This window comes from Schistocerca serialis, chromosome 2, assembly GCF_023864345.2.
Source record: "Schistocerca serialis cubense isolate TAMUIC-IGC-003099 chromosome 2, iqSchSeri2.2, whole genome shotgun sequence".
Classification (NCBI taxonomy): Eukaryota; Metazoa; Arthropoda; class Insecta; order Orthoptera; family Acrididae; genus Schistocerca; species Schistocerca serialis.
Window position 1 is genome coordinate 418,798,904 of NC_064639.1, and position 17,503 is coordinate 418,816,406.

Consider the following 17,503-nt stretch of genomic DNA (forward strand, 5'->3'; position numbering starts at 1 on the left):
CGGCGGCAGTTGAATTGGCATATCCAGTTCCCTTAATCCTCTGGCATGACATGGCGACCATCGTGTGTAAATAAAGATGCAAATGCGTGTATGTCACGGTTCTATCCCACTCTATGCATGACAGTGGTAAGTATTTGTCATGTTGTACCAGTGAACAACAAAACTTTAAAGTTAGGGTCTAGTTCTGACAATTAGAGGGCTTCACATCTTTTTAAACTTAAGAGTGTAAGTGAATTTCTCACCATTCAGACTTAGGACGATTTAAATTGAATTTCACTGCCTTTTTAAACTTGGGAAAAGTAATCTATAAATTTAGACTGAGTTAAATTGTTTACACTGTGAAGGAAAAGGGGTGAGGAAATTGTTAAGCTGTAATGTCGGAGGGGTAGGGTGATCGCTTATCCATTTGCAGCAGTTGGTTAAGGGCATCCTAAGCTGGCTAAGGGCGAGCCAAATCCAAATTCACGGTGACAATTGTTTAAACTGTGATATCAGAGTGGAATTTCTTAAACATGGTGTTTAACTAAGGATAGGCGGTAAGTGTGGTGTTGGGGGTGGGGAACAAGTGTCCATCTTCTGTTCTCTAAACAAGTCATCTGGCTACCATAACTGCAATAAATAGCTCTACAGATCCTTGTATGTCTGAGTGAATAACAGCTGGAGAAAAACATCTAACCGGTTTTTCATGTCACTGGAAGTACGTTAGCACGCAAGTTCAGACCTGTTACTACATGCAGGGTGAAGACATGGTAACGTATTCTGGAAACAGCCAACAGGCTCAGATAACATCTCTACCTAACAGGCAGGCTTCGACCTGCAGGGAAGACAGTAACCTTTGTCTAAGGTGGATGACACCAGTGAAAACATAGTGGGCCTCTTTGATTCTGTACTTTATATATGACTGACATGACAACGCATCATCATGGATTTCCCATCAATGTATATGTTGCACAACAGCCCTACTTCCGTAGTGATGCCTTAGGAGTGGGAGAAACACAGTAGCACAACTGGGCTGTATCTGGATTTCATGCCAAATTTTGAATTTCCCATCACTATTTTAATTTCTTGTCATTGTATACATTATGAATCTGGCACATGTCAGAAAAGAGGGGCGAAGGGGAGGGGTAAATGTCGCAAAAGTGTATGATGTCATCACTAACGTCATCATAAATCTGACAATAATCCAGACTGTGTCAGAACTCTCACTGTTGTATTACACCATCTACTGCCTATTGCTACTCGCAGAAATCATCCTCCCTGAATGAGATTTTCACTCTGCAGAGGAAGGCAAAGGTCCCGAGTTCGAGTCTCGGTCGGGCACACAGTTTTAATCTGCCAGGAAGTTTCATCATCCTCCCTATTGACACCATCTGTGTTCTACCAAACCGATCTTCTCGCCTTGTAGCAATCGAAACGTTATGTTTGCTTAAGACGTAGTGAAGCAGAAAGCAAGACCGTCTTTGAAGAAGATTGTGGTCACGTCTGTCTATTCGCCAGCAACAAAATTTCCTCTGTGAAATAAGTTGATGTGCAGGCATCTATAAATTTCACTGTTAGTGAGGAAAACGCAAAACCGAATAACCATTGCACACAGTAGAAGAACTATCAATGCGTATGCAAGCTTTAAAACCCCAAAGCAGCTATGCAAATGTCGATTTTCTGTGGTTTACTTAAAGGGATGAATGCGAACACCAGAATATTTCCTTTGGAAAAGATGCAGCCGATTTCCTAGCGCACTATTATTTGCTCTTTCTATAATGATCCAGTCATTGATGTGGCGTTAAACACCTGATGATTACTTCGGTAACCAACGAAAGAATGGAAGAATTTGTTAACTATCCCTAGACGATGGAACACTGTTATCTCCATTTTCATCAGCGTGGAAATAGAGCGTTCCACAACAATGGAAACATATGACAGGGGCAGTAATCAAAATCACGAGTTTTAAACAATACTGTGCAACTGGACTTGTTGCCACTAAGCTGACTGTATGTTGAAGCATGTTCAGATTACTGAACTAGAAGGTGAAAGCAGTTTGCAATGTAACTACACTGCCATCTTATGCACATCTGGCACATTTTTACAATTATTTTGTGAAATGCCTTATTATTTGCGATTTTTATTGATTATATATGATTTTTGTTAATTCATTGCTTTATTGTTTTTTCTATATGATTTTTACCAGCACAAAAGTATAGTAATTACATCAAATAAATTGTATTAGAACCAGTGTATAATTTGAACCTATCTAAGCAGAGAATTTCTTAATCTTTGGTACTATAGCACAAAATAAGCTGGGGGACACTCTCTGAAGTTGAAGCATGCTGCGGATTGATGCGTGTATAGAAAACTCTGTACATAACAGAGTGTACTGATGAGTGCGCTTGCAAAAACATAGGTGTATTGTTTGCTTACAAGACAAGGAGAAATCATAGCGAAAACAAATTATAGCTGCAGTCTGCTCAAGATAATAACTGTTAGCCTCCGATGGATGTCTTGTAGTAATTTCAACTTCTATAATAATAATTTCACATAAGAAAGCATGCAAGAAAGAAGAATGTGCAAGTGGTACGTAAGGTGTACCACATGAAGCAACATGTCAGAGCGCCAATGAACCGAGCCTAAATCTCACTATAATTGACCACCAAATGGGAGAACTAATATTCGTTTAAATTTATTTTTGATAATTAGTGTTTGTCCAAAGTTTGACAGAACAATGTTCACACACAGTATGATATAGATGGTACGCTGTATAAGAAGATAGTTTGCCATCAGTTGAACTTGTTACGTGATACACTGTCTTACCGAACTTTAGATGAACACTAAGCACGGAACAAAAAGGAACTTAGAAATTGTATGTATCTATACAATCTGAAGCAACATGTCAGAACACCAACGAACTGAGCGTGAGTGTAAATATCACTCTCATCGGCCACAAGATGCTAGAGTTAAGCCAATAAAATTTACTTTTGATAATAAACATTCTTCTAAAATTTAACAGTATAGTATATAACATAACATGTTCAACGTGTTTAATTGATTGCAAACTACCTTATTATCCATCATCAGTGCAGTCATATCCACCGAAAAATATTTTTCATGGGTGGTTCTTGTGCATATTCGACTTACTTCAAATTGGCGGTTCTGAACTTCCCAGCGCCGTCAGCCTTGATGTTTTTTAGTAGTATTTTAATCCAATCGCCGAAAAGTGGATCGACTTTTACCTCAGCCAGTTTCAATGGGTCAATTGCTGGCACCCCCAGGTCAGGAATCCCTAAAACAAAAGTTCCAAGCATTTTACTCTAACTGAATAAAAGTACAGCTCCCTTGATAAACCGTTAACCGACTTGTGTCATAGTTTTTTGCATCAGCAAGTTCCGCATACAATTATTTATCTGTCGCTTCATTTCTTTTAGATTTATAATGGTTATCGACGAATACCTGGGAAATGAGGCTTAGTCCATACCATGACTGTGATGCTAAGCTTTGATGCTTCTTTTCTCTGACGTGGTATTGCAGAGTAGTCATTACTACGATTTCATTCTGGTCTTGGTAGTAGAGTTCCACAAGTAGTAAATGTCTCTGCCACTTACATAGGCTAAACTTCTTATTCCAAGAGTGCACCATGATCTGACTGGTGAAATTGGAGGGGGAGTTTCATTGGTTTAGAAGAATAGGGTGGAGAGGAAATAACACAACACAGTTTATTGCAAAATAAAACTGATAAAATTCAGAACTATTGCAAGATTAAGTTAATTAACCATAAAATATACTAAGGTAGTGCATGCAGACAGCATTCAGATATATCTGAGTACTTTCTGTGTTCTCATTTTTTTGTAGTTTCTGACGTTGGCTGGTAACATGAGAATAAACATTGCAATCAGAAAGTCTGATGATGCCGGACGCTTTCAGAATCCTGAACAATCTGGTTTTTGCAATTTCAAGGAGAATAGTAGTGAACAGTGAAATTATTTTGAAATGTCACAAGAAATGTCGCCAGACACACTTGCTATTAATTACTATACTTTACATCATCTGTCCTCAATGTGGTGCCGAGCAGGTACATCTGTAAGGCGGGGAAGAATGCGAGTATGGTTGGCTGATATAACAACCTTTTTTTGTTTGGAGAGAGAGCCAGCTGCCCTTCCCTGTCCTATTGATGGGTATCCCATTGACATCTGTGTAACATTTCCTGCTGTCATCTCTACTCTCTACGTGCCGAGAATCTGTTTGCACATCTGTCTATCTAATACTACGTACTGTAAAACTGAAACGTCACTGCACAGTTTCCTTCCCAACAATTTGCATATGCGTGGCTCAGGTTGTTTCTCGATCCTACAGGTACATTTGGCAGTGTGCAGTCTGCAGCAGTGCCACTGAGGCTCCCTGCGTCAGCCCAACAATGCAGAAGGTCAGTTGGCTCTACAGAAGGGTACCAACAGCATCATCTGTAGCTCAGCAGCATGGTCACTGGCAGATGTCTGTCAGTCCAGCGGGATCATCGTGATGGATGAGGTTTTCTATTGCCAGGCTGGCCCTGAATATGCCAGTCAGAGTTACGGAGCAAATGTGGCAGCAACAATTTCATCCAATGCCGGAGGCTTTGGTATCAGTATCAGAAAAAATATGGGCTGGCGCTGGGCTCTGTTAGGGTACTGACTACAATCATTTTGTGTCCAATGTTGTTGGCCCAAACAGTTTCTGTGAGGCACTATTTGAAGCAGAGTGAGTTTATTGATGGCCAACAAGTGAGATGGAAAGAGGAAGAAAGTGAAAAATAGTATCTGGTGGAACCTGGCTGCTTTTAGATGGTTTAACGATAATCATGAGACATCAGCTACTTGGTGTGGATGGTGTCTTTTCCCAGGGTCGAGAAGAAGACGGTAGTCCACAGCTAGAGACAATGAATTATGAAGAGTTTAGCTATTGAAGAAGTGTATTGCCGGGTGGCTGACAAGTGCCATCAGACTGAAGTTAATGTGCAGCAGGTGCCAAATGAAGTGAAGTCATCAAGTGTTTGTTGCGGTGTTTTCAAACATAGTGTGGTCTTTATAGCGAGTAAAGTTTACATTGTGTAGCATGGCCAAGATGCGTAAGAGGGTGTTTTTACTGCAATTTGGTTTTTAGTATTCACACAGAAGGCATGACTCAGTCATTGTAAGTCTTTCTGTGTTATGTACTTCTCCTTTGTTAGTACATTAGTTAGCCCTGTGAAGTTGTATTGCCTTTAGTTCTAGTTGGGTAAATGGCTAAGATTGATGCTAGTACAATGTATCTCTTGTTGTGACAGTTCTTAATTTTTAGTGTAGATTGTTATTCTTTGTGTTAACTTGGAAAGCTACTCAGGCTGGCATTGTTCTTCTTGGTTAGACTGGGGTCGAATAAGATACTGTTTAAGGAGATTGCATCTGTATAAAATAACCTTTTCCATTTTCATTATTTTGTGCTATGCTGAATTTAAAGGTATAATATTGCTCATTATTTTATGTTACCCATCAAGGATTTTTATTGATATCGTTCAGTCTTTTATGTTATATGTGGTTGTCAAGAAAGGTTATTTCAAAGAAGCCCACGCTAGGACAGCCGCCGGTCCAAGTTCCACGCCGCCTAAATCCTGTGCTAAAACAGGTAGAAGAGAGCAGTTGTGTACTGTGCTGCTGCGGTGTGCATAGCTTTAGCATTAGCTTGTTGGGAAGCTCTGTCTTGCTTTCCTTCTTCATGCTGCGGCTATGGCTGCTATGGATGTGGCAGGTGCTGTGCGGCTAAGGAAATAACTATGGTTTATGAGGTGTCTTTTCAAGGGCAGGCCGAGTTGATCCAAGAACTTTGGCAGATGATGGAGAATCAATTACAGTTGCAGATGGGGGTGGGGGGGGGCAAATGGGATCTCAGCAAGGACACAACAGCATCCTTTTATCTCTCGTTGGCATCGATCCTTTAGTCGATCATTTCAGTATTTAAAAATCTTCTGTTATATACACATGTCATCAATGTATCTGAGCCTCTAATCGTACATAACATAAATATCAACAGACCATGGTTCTTGTACACTGTTTACATGCCAACTAATGTAAAGTTGTAGAGTTTGACACGCGTTAAAGCACAGTTTTTTGAGGTACATCATTCGATAAAACTACCATAGTGTACATAAACGATTTATACAGCCAATGGCAACTATCTCTTTTAAAAAGTATTACATGGCCAAGAACCTCCAATCGTGAGTAATCACCGAAGTATAAGTGAGCCATCTTCGCTTGTGCAGTTGCGTAGATTACAGACTCGTGCTACACGTTACATAAACTGAGTATCAATATGTAAAGTATATTGGCAACTGGTTGCGTGAGTGCAATATCAAAATCTTGACCAGGTTTCGGTAACACTAAGGGTATTTCTTCAGAAGGAAGTCACCTTTAATGTTTTAAACATATTGTAAAATAAAAGTCGAAAGTACGTAAAACTTGACCACATTGAAAAAGATAATATGGAATAAAACGGATACTTACATAAATTACATGACGTTAAAGTTGTAAACGTACATAATGAGCTAAGGAACTCAAATCAAATAACAGGAAATATGGAATAAAATCCTCCGTGGAAACATTAAAAATTGTTCCTTTTGTGTCTTACATAAATCCTGTTTTTTTATACCACATACCAGTTGCCTTGTTTAAAACATCTAAATATGTATCAAACTGATGTAATACTGCTATGGTTCCGTATTTCATTCAGTTGAGCGTTTATCAAGTTACAAGAGCCCTGAAAGTGTAACGCTCTACATCACACTTACCTGGCATCGTAATTAGCTTCCACACTTTTAAAAAGTTGTATGTGTTGTAACAATTTCTGATGTCTCGACGAAAGATTTTATTCTGTATTTTCTGCTGTAGACTTGAGCTCCTTAACTCATCATGTATGTTTACAATTTTAGCGTCATGTAATTTATGTAAGTGCCTGCTTTATTCCATGTTCTCCTTTTCAGTGTGATCAGGTATTGAGTATTTTAAATGTTTATTTTGTAATATGTTTAAAAAATTATAGGCGACTTCTTCCTGAAGTAGATACCTTCATTGGTATCGAAACCGCTCAAGTTTTTTATATTACAATTATGCGACGGGTTGACTGTATATTTCATATATTGGATTTTTTTTTATGGTTGCTGCTATCAGCTATGTTTCACATTGTGATAAATTAGGTAACAGTTAAGTTGTTTTAGTTAAAGAGGGAGGGGATAGGAACACATTAAACGAATTATTGAAAAGGGTAGCATGAGGAGACATTGGTTTTAGTGAATTATTGTCTGTCTTATCATCTCAGGGTAAGAGGAGGTTAATTTAGTACAGCGGGTTGATGTTACAATTCTGGCAAAGTGACTGTGGGGACCTCAGTTGTTAGGTTTGCACCCTCTTCTCCCCTCCCCTCCCCACCATTTACCACAGGGTGCCATAGTATTATATCCCATTTGGGCAGTTGTCATGGGCTCTGTTTGTTGTGTTACGTGGACATAGTGTGGATATTTTGGCCCGTAGCTGCCCTAAATGATAGAAGAGTGTAAGACACGAGGTTTTTACGTCAGATGTATGTTACCTATACTTATTTTTATTGGTGCCTCTTTAACAGGCTCAGGTTTAGGTCTTTTTGAGTTTGTAATCTGTTTTATTATATTCCAGTGTATCTCAAAGGGTGATAAGTCACTCTTGGCAGGCGATGGTGGCGACCAGTTTTACATGGAAGAGTATGCAGCACCATGGCACTGGAATTATGCGGCACTCTTCCAGCTGACGCAGCCGGGCGCAACCCCCCCCCCCCCCCCCCCCTTCCAGGTGAGGCACTGTTCTCGATCCAGAGGGAACGTTTGGTGGCATACAGGCTGAAGCAGCACCACTCTGAGGCTTCCTGTGTCAGCACAGCAATGTACCACAGTATTTGGCAGTACAGAGAAGTGCCATCACCATCGTATGGCGGTCAGCATCATAGCCAATGTGTATTTTGTTGACGATACTGTGGCCTGTCGTTAGGGGCAAGGCACTGGTGTGATGGCTGAGGTTCTCTGTTGACAAGCTGGCTCTGGATATGGATCGGCGTCATGGAGCAGACGTGACGACAACCTGTTGAGCCATTGCCAGAGGCCAGTGTGTCCAAGCTGAGGTTCGATGCCTGACTGTGTTAGGGTGCTGGACGCAATTGTTTTTGGGCTCGTCGTTGCTGGCCCAAGTAATCGTCATGGGCTACTGTTCGAAGGAGACCAAGTTCGTTGATGATGAGTAAGCAAAATGGAAAAAGGAAAAGGCCCGAACATGGTATTCCGTCCAGATGGACAGCGAGTGAGAGTCAACAACGAGCGTGCCCAAGTTTAACGTGGACATCGTCAAATAGGAGAGCGGATGCTGTCTTTTCCCAGTATCCAGAAGAAGACAGCAACCTACAGCCGTAGATGAGATACTGTATAAGGTTTCTGTCAATCTTTACGCTTACATGTGAAGAATGTAGTTACATCAGAAGTGATTAGATCACCAACAGTTGTGCTTTTATTGCCCACACCTATTGTAGAGCGGCTGACAGCCTTTGTCAACATGAAGTTAGTGTGCGCCAGGTAACCAACAAGAGACTACAACACGGTTACACAGCATTACAATATGCTTTCGACGAGAGGCAGCAGCAAGGTGCCACATTTGAGAATGAAACACCTTTCCCGCCAACACTAGCAGGTCACTGACAACAGCACACTTCCCAGTCATTCGTTAACAACTACAAGTAAGTACTCATAAACTCTATAAACACAATCACGTGCAAGTTATTTTGTCTACTTACGTAAGAGAATGCTGGGGTGTTATAGTCTGCCTGAAAACTGAAAAGTGAGCAGCTCACTTTTCAGTTTACAGAGAGGCTATACCACCCCAGCGTTTCGTGTCCCATTCACTTATGTAAGTAGACAAAATAACTTGCATGAGTTTTTGTTTATATAGTGGTGGGGGAAGTTGGCTTTCCCGAAAGAATGCTGCAGCCTGTACCGTCTCATGGAAAGCATTCTAAAAACCATAGTAAAATATTACGATAATCACAGGTGAATTGTGTCAATAAAGAACAAAACTATGCGTGTTTATGTATGTAAATGTGCTATCAATGATGGAATATTATTTTAGAACGATAAAAACACTCTAACTTTATTTGTTTTGAACATGAAAATACTAATAATCTATATATTCTGTGAAACAAATACCAAGAACAACAAAGAATAAAATGATCATTCTGGTGTCACCTCTCGAACCTACTATACACTTCTGTACGAAGGTGCCTCTGAACGTACTACCCAGTATACCAGACCTCAGTTGTTTATACAAACAGTAATTTACGCATTCAGTGATACTGTAGCAGAGAGATAATTGCCACTAAAGAACTCATTCAACAAAAGGTTGTCGAATCAGATGGTTAGATGTGCAGCAGCAGACACAATTAATGGGTTTACTAAGCAATTGTACAGAAATCTTTTCCGAGAAGCCAGGAACTATAAAAGGTTATGTTTATAACTTTGAGGTGTATCTACATGAAACATATTGCTGCGCAACTTACTCTATTCCTTGGACGAAAAAGGAACTGGCAACTAGAAAAATCAGAAAGACGTTAGAGTGGAATATTATAGAGCCTTCCTAGTCTTCGTATGGCAACCCACTACTGGCTATAGCAAAGGCGGCTGGAAGCGTAAGGCTTGTGTTGGATGCGAGGGGTATTAACAGTATAGTTGTACTGGTACGTACCAGGCCGAAAAATTTGGAGGAACAGGATTTCTAACTGGTATTAATATTTAGATTTCATCCGGAAAGTAGCCCGATTGAACGCGTGTTCATAGAGTTTAACAGATTTATATGAACCTACAGCCCTAGACAACATATGTGATGGGTGGGCTATGTGGGTGAATATCAGCAAATATACAATAATTTGCTCCGTTCTTCCACTGGAAGTACCCCAGTAGAGATTAATTTAGCTGCTAAGAGAGAGAATTTTTAATGAATCATCTCGAGATCGAGTGGGGCAGTTACAGGCTGGCACCACCTGACAGTATCACTGTCAAGGCCTGTATCCATATAAGGACTTGAAAACTACAGTTGGAACCGCGCGTCCGCTACGGTCGCAGGCTCGAATCCTGCCTCGGGCATAGATGTGTGTGATGTACTTAGGTTAGTTAGGTTTCAGTAGTTCTAAGTTCTAGGGGACTGATGACCTGAGAAGTTAAGTCCCATAGTGCTCAGAGCCACTTGAACCATTTTTGAACTTGAAAAAATTTATGGAGTAACTTGCAATAAGAAGTGTAAGACTTCTCTAGGTTATATTTGTTTTCTTTGTATATGTGTTGTTGTTCGTCATGTAAGTATTTCTAGTATGTAAGTAGTACAAAGTAGTAGATAGTAGATTTCTATCTTACATAACAGTTTCACTGCAATTGTTAATAGGATGCCCAGGCGGCAACTAACGCAGAAATCAGTCTAGGCAAATAACGTCTATTGCATTTAAGAATTGAAAATGGTTTTCAAGCACTTTGAATTATGTCTCTCGTATAATATTCGGAACAGGCGTAGAACACCACTAAATGCTAGTTACTTGAAATGGAAATTGCTGATGGTTAATCCATCTTTTAATTCAGGTTCGTTTCCTTATAAGTTTCGATGAGAACAGTAATCTGTTTTTACATCATGTAAATCTAGAATATAAGAAAATTAGGATAAGTTTCATTTTGCACACACACAAATAAACAATGATTCATTATTTACTTAAATGTCCTTATGTGCCTTCACAGACATTACTAGTTGCACCATGGATTATCAGAGTTTGAATTGCTTTAAGATGAATAAATGTCGTGTGACTAGGGCCTCCCGTCGGGTAGACCGTTCGCCAGGTGCAAGTCTTTCGATTTGACACCACTTCGGCAACTTGCGCATAGATGGGTATGAAATGATGATGATTAGGACAACACAACACCCAGTCCCTCAGCGGAGAAAATCTCCGACCCAGCCAGGAATCGAACCCGGGCCCTTAGGACTGACAGTCTGTCGCACTGACCACTCACCTACCAGGGGGTGGACATTGCCTTGAGATAAAGTTTTTCTTACCGGGTATAATGGTAGTTATGGCGAGTTTCTTATGTTATTCGCAATTGGTGCTCCGGTAACTTCCTTTTCTATGTAAACAGGAGCATGTACTAGTGTCTTCTACACATGTGATCGTATTCTTGAACATGAAAAATTATATACTGCCCACCACCTTGTAAAAGTCAAACCAGAGCCTTGAATGGCAGACTCCAGATGATCAACTGATCATAAAATATGGAGTGGAGAGACACGTATTTAACCTTATGTGAGCACATTATGTATCCAGAAAATATTATTTACACGTCTGTATGATTATAATAAGCGACATGATGTGCAGATGACTAATATACGTACATCGTGTAATCTCAAACTGTATGTAAAAAGATGTCATAAGTCATGCAAGAAAAGCTGTATGTTCGATATATAAAGAATAAACAGAGCTAATGTCAGTGACGTGTGAACAAACTCAAAAGTGACTGTGAAATTTCCGTGCGGCGCCCCCCGTCAGAGGTTCGAGTCCTCCCTCGGGCATGGGTGTGTGTGTGTGTTTGTGTGTGTGTGTGTGTGTGCGTGTGTGTGTGTGTGTGTGTTGTTATTAGCGTAAGTTAGTTTAAGTAGTATGTAAGACTAGGGACCGATGACCTTACCAGTTCGGTCCATTAGGAATTCACACACATTTCAACATTTGTGAAAGTTAACGTCGAACGTGATGCATTAAAAACAGCAGTGCAGCGAATGTGTCGAGACTTACGGGACAGTCTGTCACAGTGACAGCGCAACACATTTCGTAATCTCTGGGTGACGGCGTCAGACATTTCTAAAAATAAATTATGAAACCTTTTGAGTGCCGCCGATAAGACTGTTCAGATATTTTCAGCCGCCATTGTGTAGTCATAATGTGAATAATTTTCACAGACACAGTGAAAATTGTGAAACCAAGGTTCAGTGCGTTCAGAACAGTAACTAATTTTAAATAGGAGAGCGAATTCCATGAACTTTATCCAACTGGTGCGCTATTTACACAAAGAACCTCCACAAATATCATAAAAGGTTCACAAAAAGATGTGATAAACATTTTTGTGTGGCACTAACAGTTTATTAATCTGTTTGAGAGCTTTCCAGAGGACACTGTGTCATAGACTCTATTGCCACTTTGGCAATTTTCATGTTCGCGGTTCCGGATCAGCTGTTGCCAAGGTCAGCAGGGATCAATGATGAGCTTCTAGAAAAGACGGCCCGGATGATGTGTGCCTGATTTACACTCATCGCCAACGGCTGCCCACTCCGAGTTCGCTGTCCAGGTGGATTGCGGGTTCATCCACCGGCGGGGCAGACGACTTCGTCCACATCAGCGACGGCGAATGTCGACGACTCAGTCCGACGTCGACATTTTAAAACTTGTTATTAATATAAAAATCTTGTATATCACGAAGTTATGACAACGAATTATATTGTGTAATAAGTTTAACATTACTGTCGCCTCAAAAACATAACAACGATAAAACTTTTAAAGTCAACTGTAGTGCGCAAGTGAGCACTGAACAGTTTGATAAATTCATTACTCGTTAACCAAACTTTTATTCTACCTTACTGTGCATAAAGTATATCCCTTGTTATTGTGCAAAGAACAATTTAAAACATTATATGACAATTTGTACAGAAACTAAATGGCAGTTATACGGCAATTTAAAACATTATATGACAGTTTGTACAGAAACCAAATGGCAGTTAAACGAGTCGAGGGGCATGAAAGAGAAGCAGTGATTGGGCAGGGAGTGAGACAGGGCTCTAGCCTATCCCCCATGTTATTCAATCTGTATACTAAGCAAGCAGTAAAGGAAACAAAAGAAAAATTCGGACTAGGAATTAAAATCCATAGAGAAGAAATAAAAACTTTGAGGTTTGCCGGTGCCATTGTAATTCTGTCAGAGACAGCAACGGACCTGGAAGAGCAGTTGAACGGAATGGACGTTATCTAGCAAAGGGGGTATAAGAGGCACATTAAAAAAAGCCAAACGAGGATAATGGAATGTGGCCGAATTAAATCAGGAGATGCTGAGGGAATTACATTAAGAAGTAAGGCACTTAGAGTAGTAGACGAATTCTGCTATTTGGGGAGCAAAATAAGTGATGATGGTCGAAGTACAGGGGATATAAATTACAGACTGGCGATAACAAGGAAAGCGTTTCTGAAGTTGAGAAATTTGTTGACATCGAGTATAGACTTAAGTGTCAGGAAGTCTTTTCTGAAAGTATTTGTATGGAGTGTGGCCATGTATGGATGTGAAACATGAACGATAAATAGTTTAGACAAGAAGAGAATAGAAGCCTTCGAAATGTGGTGCTACAGAAGAATGCTGAAGATTAGATGGGTAGATCATGTAACTAATAGGGAGGTACTGAATTGAACTGGGGAGAAGAGCAATTTGTGGCACAACATGACTAAAAGAAGGGATCGGTTGGTAGGACATGTTCTGAGGCATCAAGGGATCACCAATTTAGTATTGGAGGGCAGCGTGGAGGGTAAAAATCGTAGAGGGATACCAAGATACTAAGCAGATTCAGAATGATGTAGGTTGCAGTAGTTACTTGGAGATGAAGAAGCTTGCACAGGATAGAGTAGCATGGAGAGCTCCATCAAACCAGTCTCTCGACTGAAGACTACAGCAACAACAACAACAACATGACTCGTTAAGCAGACTATAATTATTCCTTACTGTGCACATGAACTACAACTGTGCCAGAGGGCAATGAACAAGTTAACCATTTTAATGAAACTTTCAAGAAAATGCAATTATACAGTCCTGCAGCTTTGTAAAATATTGTGTTCTCATATGTATGTTTGATTCTATGATGTTGCGAAAGTCAGGTATAGTAATTGGCAAAATAACTGTATTGGCCACAGTACAGTAAATGACAAGATTACTGTACGCATCAGAGTGTAGTAAATTACAGTATAACTGTATTGGTCACAGTATGGTAAGTGACGTAATGCAATGAAATGATATTCACATAATAATTCTGAGTGGCCTTAAGCCAAAATGTGACAACCTGCTATAAACTACAGTGAAATGTTACGATAACCACCAGTGAACCGTGTCAATAACGGACAAAACTATGCGGGATTGTGTATGTAAATGTGGAATACTAGTTTTGAACGAGAAAAACTCACCAACTTTAAGTATTTTGAACATAAATAATAATAAATATATTTTTGTGTAACAAATATTAAGCATGACAAAGACTATGAGCATATCATGACGTGGAATTTCTATATAATTGTATGAGGAAGACTTGGACGAATAAAATTATCACTTAATGATCACTTAGCTGTAATCACTCGAAGCTACTAGGCGCTTCTTTACGAGGTTGCTTCTGAACGCACTATATTGTTAATTCTACGTAAATTTTTTTCAGAATACATGCATAAAAAGTCCTTTCACTCACGTTTCATACTTCTCCCTCCATGCAATACTAATTAAGTGGAAATAATTAAGTATCGCTGGAATTCAAGTTTTATCATTGACCGTCTGCCATTCTCTGCAATGGCAGCTATTTCGTGAAATATAATTAATCACCCACAACGTAACACGAAAAATAATTCAAACAGTTTTGCTGTTAGGATTGGAAAATATTTTTTCATAAAAATTTTCATTAGATATAGACGACGAACACGGAGATAGTAAAAATAATACGAGGTTCGCGTTTGCTTATGAGTAAATCGTTGACTGGTAACAGTCTTGTTTTCACTTCCGTAAATAATATTCAAATCATAATTAACAGTATAAAAGATCAGTGTTTCACAAAGAATTTATGTAACATTGAGAATCAGCTACGTAGGTGATTATATTCTAGCGTCAGAGCACTTTGTGGAAAACAAACGCCCCTGTTCATATCTGCTCTCCAGTGATTCATAGGGCGAGCTGCGGTGTGGTCGATATAACTTCGTGAAACACCTTATACTGGCTTTTTGTGACGTAGTGGGGTAGACAGATTGGGGAACTGCCTGCTCGCTCTTCAGTTTACAAACCTACAAAGGAGGGAAGTGCATGACCACACTCTGGGACCTACCTTCCGTCACACATCCACTCTCCATCCCCACACACAACCCCCCCCCCCCCTCCCCTGTTCAGAGTGTCACAAACCGAGAACATAATTTATCCGTCAATACCCCTCTATTGTTGTTTGTTCTTCTGTTCTTCATCCACTTCATTTAACAATAAGCGTCAATTTTATGCCAATAAAACACTGTTTTTAAGAATCTGTGATTTTTCCATCACTGGGAAACATTTTCACTAGACGTAGGGGATTTCGAGATTTTCAACATAAACGTAAACATAAGAAAGTGACCTTTAAACGGGCCACCATCCCCACGGTCACCCTACTGATCAATATTTTTATTATGTTGTTCATGACACTCCCCCTACCACTATATGAAATTTGCGATTGCACAAACTTTTTTCCCCCCCAAGTGGCCTCTTGTGGTCTTCTTTGACTGGGATACTTGTCATATTCGCTTAGTACACAAACGTATACATATGACCATTAAGTTCCGTTACTTTTATTATTTAATTAGTTAAACAGTGGTTATTTTTAAATGTAGCCGCTGAAACGACACTATGTCAATTTACACTGACGGAAAAAAAACGCAAGACAAGAATGGTTGTGTGACATAAACGAAAGTTGCTAGGCCTGTTTATACATCTTAAAGACTATGTCTGTTCAAATTTCACACCACTTGCGTAAGAGTGGCGCTAGCAACGCCACTAAGAGGATGCAAATCAGGTTTGCTTCAAACACTCGTCGTGGGCGTAAGTCATATTTGAGACTGGATGTGGTGAGTTGATGTTAGTTAAGAATGCCTTTAAGGCGACAAAGACGTCATTATCAACACCTCACTGAGTTTGAACGAGGTCGTGTAAAGGGCAACGAGAAGCTGGTTTTTGCTTCTGCGATGTTGCAGAAAGGCTTGACAGGAACGTAGTCACTGTACATGATTGCTGGAAGCGGTGGTCACGAGGATGTACAGTCGCAAAAAGGCCGGGCTCCAGACGGTCACGTAGCACTATCCAGAGAGAAGACCTTCGTGTTCGGCCCATGGATCTGGCTCATCGTGCTGTATATGCAGCAGCAATATGAGCAGCAGTTAGCTCCACAGTGACACAGAGATCTGTTACAAATCGGTTACTTCAAAGACAGCTCCGATCCAGATGTAGAGGTTCAAATGGCTCTGAGCACTATGGGACTTAATATCTGAGGTCATCAGTCCCCTTGACTTAGACCTATTTAAACCTAACTAACTTAAGGACATCACACACATCCATGCCCGAGGCAGGATTCGAACCTGCGACCGTAGCGGTCGCGCAGTTCCAGACTGAAGCGCGTAGAACCGCTCGGTCACTACGGCCGCCTCCGATCCAGATGTCCTGTTCCGTGTATTACACCAACCCCAAACAACCACCATTTGAGACTTCCATAGTGTCAAGTGACAGCTCATTGGAGGGCAAGGTGAAGGTCCATTGTCTTTGCTGATGGAATCTGGTTCTGCCTCGGTGCTATTAATGGCCGTGTTGGTTAGAAAGACGCTAATCGATGGGCTGCAAGCAACCTGTCTGCGTGCTAGACACATTGGACCTACACCTGGAGCTATGGTCTGGCTTGCGACTTCGTATGACAACAGGAGCACTTTCATGATCATCCCACGCACCCAGACTGCAAAAGTGTGCATAATTCTGATGATTCAACCCGTCGTGCTGCGATCAGTGAACATTATTCTAGAGGTTGTTTTCCAACAGGATAACGCTCGTCCACATGCAGCTGTTGTAACCCATCATGCTCTACAGTGTGTCGACATGTTGCCTTGGCCTTCTCTACCACGAGATCTTTCTCCAATCGAACACATATTGCTGCACATCGTTGGACGATAACTCCAGCGTCATCCACAGACAAATGGTTCAAATGCCTCTGAGCACTATGGGACTTAACATCTACGGTCATCAGTGCCCTAGACTTAGAACTACTTAAACCTAACTAACCTAAAGACATCACACACATCCATGCCCGAGGCAGCATTCGAGCCTGCGACCGTAGCGGTCACGCGGTTCCAGACTGAAGCGCCTAGAACCGCACGGCCACACCGGCCGGCCATCCACACACGGTAGTAATCGCCCGCGTATTGATCGACCAAGTGCAAGAGGCATGGAACTCCATCACACTAACGTCCGGTACCTGTACAACAAAATGCACACACGTCCGCATGCTTGCATTCAACAATATTGCGATTACATTGGCTGTTAACGTACCAGCATTTCACAGTTGAAGTAACTTATCTTGCACTTACATTAACCTTGACCTCACAATGTTAATTAGTTAAATATGTTGCCTAGAGAAATGTACTGCCCATATTTCATTATTCTATTCTT

The 17,503-nt window shown here is 40.6% G+C and overlaps 1 protein-coding gene across 1 annotated transcript in view; it reads right to left on the reverse strand.

The window, feature by feature from the left end:
- Positions 1-17,503, reverse strand: part of LOC126456029 (uncharacterized) — a 54,044-nt gene that overhangs the window by 21,627 nt on the left and 14,914 nt on the right. Inside the window, exon 3 of the mRNA XM_050091784.1 lies at positions 3,130-3,274. Coding sequence (XP_049947741.1) covers positions 3,130-3,274 — 145 coding nt within the window. The remainder of the gene's footprint in view (positions 1-3,129; positions 3,275-17,503) is intronic.